Source organism: Ruditapes philippinarum, unplaced genomic scaffold (genome assembly GCF_026571515.1).
Source record: "Ruditapes philippinarum isolate M1 unplaced genomic scaffold, ASM2657151v2 ctg1431_1_1_1_1, whole genome shotgun sequence".
Taxonomy (NCBI): Eukaryota; Metazoa; Mollusca; class Bivalvia; order Venerida; family Veneridae; genus Ruditapes; species Ruditapes philippinarum.
Window position 1 is genome coordinate 70,837 of NW_026861824.1, and position 5,057 is coordinate 75,893.

At 33.9% G+C, this 5,057-nt stretch overlaps 1 protein-coding gene across 1 annotated transcript; it reads left to right on the forward strand.

Annotated features, from left to right (window-relative positions):
• Nucleotides 1–222: 222 nt before the first annotated feature.
• Nucleotides 223–4,694, forward strand: LOC132716946 (dopamine beta-hydroxylase-like; the record flags this gene model as incomplete). Its single annotated transcript, XM_060700289.1, is given in 4 exon segments — nt 223–709; nt 1,478–1,624; nt 3,500–3,679; nt 4,612–4,694. Coding segments are annotated over 4 exon segments (767 nt in total), but the record flags the coding sequence as incomplete, so codon positions are not given.
• Nucleotides 4,695–5,057: the final 363 nt, after the last annotated feature.

Sequence of the window (5,057 nt, forward strand, 5' to 3'; positions counted from 1 at the left end):
AACAAGGATTTTACAATGGCTTTGCAAGTATCTTAGTATAATTCATCGCATTTCTCCTAAGAATCGAAGTAGCTACTGACAGGTGCTTAATACATTTCCATTGACGCAATTCAACTGAAGGAACTTTCTAGGTTATTTCATCAATAGAGAACCAATTTACAACATACAGTTACATATGTATGTATATGTATAATGAAATTCATTATTCACATATAATTTCCCTGTTATATTACATGTAGTCGGAACAGTATTTTGCTATTACATTAACAGTTTAGAAACCTGATAATAACATTCTATAGAAACTTTTCCACGCATTTAAACGTTTTATTGAAATGAAGGACGCAATGATTTTATGATCTTGTTTGCATTTCGTACAGAAATAGTTGCAAAAATATATAGGATTTACACCATGTGCCGTAGTATTAAATCCTTGCTCGCCGAAATTTATATACTGAGTGCATGTTGGCGAAGTGTTTTAACAATTTGTCCGAAGATACCCGAATATCCGTATTCTGTTTACTTGGACAAATCGCATCATTTTGAGTTTTCCTGGCGGGTAGATTATGCAAAAGAACTTGTGCACTTCCGGGTATGTTTGGACTCACATCCGGCCTCAGTGTTTGGTGTTGGATTTTCAAACTATGGAGAGATGGAAAATTCAGACTTTGTGATATACTGGACAAGCGAATCTGGAGTACATCATTTTCAGGTATGTACTTATAAAATATTTATTTTGAAAATTAAGAAAATGCCACACCCGAAGCCTAGACAAGCATCTTTGTTTTATTTTCTATTGAGACTGAAATAAACTTTTAAATCATATGCGATTTGACAGCCGTAATAAGAACGTAGTATAAAATAGTACAAACAGTAATAAACTGAAAGGACATTTTTCAAACAAAAACGAGATTAGGGTTTTTCATTGGTTTTAATACCTTTAATAACTTGATTTCTTCTTATCTGTATTGAAAGTTTCTGTCCCGTTCTCCCCATGTCACGCTGTCCCGCTGTCACACTGTCCCGCTGTCAAACTGTCACGTTATCCTGTTGTCCCCCTGTCACGCTGTGACACTGTCCCGCAATCACGTTGTCCCACTGTCACGTTGTCCCACTGTCACGTTGTCCCACTGTCACGTTGTGTCCCACTGTCACGTTGTTCCCCTGTCACACTGTCGCACTGTCCGGTTGTCCCCTTGTCACGTTGTCCTGCTGTTCCGCTGTTCGTCCGTAGATTATCATAACAAGGGAATGATGGGGGAGGGAGGGAATTCATTTCTAATTACATCATGGAAAGTAGGTACAGAAAACAATTCATCAGACTTTGTATGTTTGATTATATATAGAATAATTTAGTGATATAATATAGCGTCTAAGACGGCAATCTCATCTCCTATTAATTATTATATTGTGTTAATAAAATCTTTTTAACATAAATTCGGAATACTCAAACAGTGAAAATATTTAAAATATTTTTCAGGACATGTATACAGATCGTGAAGGCATCCCTCATGTTGACAAGAAACAAGACTACAAGCTTGAACACATACAGACACAAGGACAGCACGTTATTCTCGTGTTCAATCGGAAGTTTGACACGTGTGATAAGCATGACTATATATTTGATGTAAGTACATGTAGTTGAATAGCTGCACGCCATTCTTTTCATTCCTAAAGGAGCATGCCTCCAGATTTATGCACCTTGAAATTATGAAAATGTATTTAGATATAAAATATTGTCAAGTGAATAACGAAAGTAACTTTAACATTGCGAACGACATTTAAAATATTTGACTTTTACCAGAATAGATCAGAATATGCAAAACAAGCCCTTATTGCGTTAGTCACTCAGTAGTAATATGATACAAATAGATACCTGAAAACCGGTCTTTGATTGCTTATAACAGGCAGATTATTTCTTGAATCATTGTCAATATTTTTTTTTATATTTTTTTTTAATTCTTAGTATATTTTTCTCTAAGTTAACTATCTTCAAATATAATGTTGCTCATCTTGACGCATGTAGCTTTAAAGACCTTTCAACATTTCATTGTTTACTTATATGCTTACATTGTAATTATAATATTTGACATAGGTCATTTTGTACGAGAACTGATTTTGTGCATCGGTGATTTGTCGTATTTACGTACTTTCGTTTCTTGTTAACATAATGATAAAGTCACATTTTCTTTTAGTTTAAGATTCACATATAGTATAAATTAGCTGCCATCATTTGTTCTAGATACAAGTAGAACAAGAAAATAGTTTAATGGCATAAAAACGCCACCGTAGTATGTTCACTAAAATGTTCTGAAAATTGCAGGAATATGCCACCAAAGCATGTTTTAAATGCACTTTTATAAAATATGATTTGTAAGTGGCATAAAACATCCAGCATTTTGTGCAAAAGATATTTATGTGTTTCTGCATGTAACCCTTTTTGGCCAAAATGCACGAAAATCTGTAAGTTACATTACTGAGTTGGAAAAGTGTATTATAGATACATGAAACAATATGCACCAAACCAGTAATAAATATATACCACCTGAGAATAAAAATCACCCTGCAAATAAAGGCCACTCGTCGACAACCCTTCATTGATTAGATAGAACTTCCAAATAAAGACCACTTGCATATAAAGGTCATGTTTGGTCACTCCTTTTGATGGCCTTTTAATTTGTAAATTACATAAATCAGCTACTTTAGCATGTTCTGGAAACTAGGGAAAAACAACAACAAAATACAATCTGTAAATGGCATAAACCATTCACCATAGAAATGCCTAAAGATAATATGTTTCTTGTCTAGTCTCTTAAAAGAAAAGAAGTGAGTGTTCCCTGTGAAATTCTTAATTTGATCTTTGTGGAAATGACATCAATTGCTTCTCCATATAAGGATTAAAAGAACTGACGCGGATCAATCAAGGTCAGTTTTTATTGAACTGAAATGAAGTTGATCTAAACTAGTATGAGTGGGATTGGAAAAAAAGATATACATGGCTTATCAATCCTAATTAATATACAAAGGGGGCAAAAATAACCCAAAAAACCCCAAAAGAAAACCGATGCCTTTGTTTTAAAGTTTGGTCAAACCCGTCAAAAATTTTAATTTGGGCATTTCCCCGGTTAGAAAGGGTAAATTTCCCCCAAAAAAAATACCCCAACCAACTCAACAGTGGCTTGGATAGACGAACGGTAGGTAAAACACTCGGTTCATTACCTCCGTATTCTGATAATTATAGCACCACTACACCCATATTCTTATAATAATACCCGTCCCCATATTCTGATGATGATAATAATAACAATGATGATATTATTTTTTATGGTACGAGACAAGACAATACACGTATTTTTAAAACAGCACCCTATATTTATTTACATCTTTTATTCGTTTGCGTGGACTAAAAAAGTTTAGATTACATTGCAAAGTTTAGATTTCACTTTGATCACTCCTTTGTAGAGTATCAAAGTGTCATGTCTATAATGCCTTATCTTTTCAGAGAGGGACAACTCACGTGCTGTATTTCTCGTCAGATCAACCAATGAAATCGCTGACATCAGGTCACGTGAACATATCTGACCTATCATCTGGATTACAGAGAATCCAGCTATTGAAACCGGACATAAAACCTAATCCATTGCCGGAAGATACGTGGACCTTTGAAGTAACAGCCCCGAATGTATGCATCTTTTGATTTGTTCTCAAGTTTTCAAGTTTTATTGAATATATATCCCAGTTTACACAGTTAAAATATTCTTTATATTTTTATTCATATTGAAACGTTGTATGCATGTTTGTCAATGACATTTCATGTTAAATTTAGAATTGTAAATGGTCAGTTTAAATATAAAGTAATTAACAAAGTAGAATTAAGTAATGCTTAAATAATAATTTAACAAGTAAACAAGTAAAAACAAACCGCGCAGTCTGATCAGGATCCCTGCTGTTCGCTTACCAACCCTACTACAAGTAGAGAAACTGATAGCGAATAGCATGGATCCTGATCAGACTGCGCTGAGGTGCAGGCTGGTCTGGATCCATGCTGGTCGCAAACCCACTATTATGGTTTTGTCATGACGCGGCTCATTTATTTTAACATTTTCCCCTCGAGGCTTGAACCAACTCTGTATCCTCACTGAAAACGAAGTCTCTTCAGAAAGGAGGTTCTGTATAACGTTTAAATGACCAATAAATTAAATAAGGGGGAAGTTTATTTATACAGATAATATGTTGCTCTTGCACCAGTTTTTATCCAATGAATAATAATGAGTAAGTTTGCTGCCGCGCATGCGTCCATTATTGATGACAGGGCTTATCGAATATGTCTAATTAAAAAAAAAAGAATGAATAAACTATATATGGGTAGCTGCGTTCCCTATTACAGATCAAGTAAAGTTATTGTCTTTAAAATACTGCCAGTTTTTTTCTAATGACAGTATATATTCATGTTGTGACCACCTATAGTATGTAAACTTGAACATTCTACTTTGCGAGAAATTAATTTAAATTTACAAAGAGACAGTGTAGCAATTATCAATATTTTCTTATATCAAATTTGAGAATGATATAATTATATTAAAGTTAATATTGCATGATTTTCTCGTATTTCAGATTGAGGTACCTGCAACAGAGACGACATACTGGTGGTATGTAGCGACATTACCTCCCTTGACCAAGAAGCATCATATTATCAAGGTAAATATTTTTATAGCACTAGTACTAGTAAAAATAAATAAAACATACGATTTCATTATTAACAAATAAATATATGAGAGTTAACTGATAAATGCTAAGAAACAGCTGCTAATCAGTTCCAGAATTATCTCTTTTTTTGACATTTGGTTAGAACTAAAGAACTTAGTTAGGATGTTCTTTTCCAAAATTCTTACGGGCATTGGAATTCCTTTTTGGGTGTGTTAGTAGTAGCTTTCTTAATTCAGATCAATTGTTATAAGGTAAATAAGCATGGAAAAGAGAGGTTAACTTTTCAGTACATATTGGAAGTATTTGCAATATGGCTGAGGATGTTGTCTCCCTTTTCAAAATGTTTTAGTCTC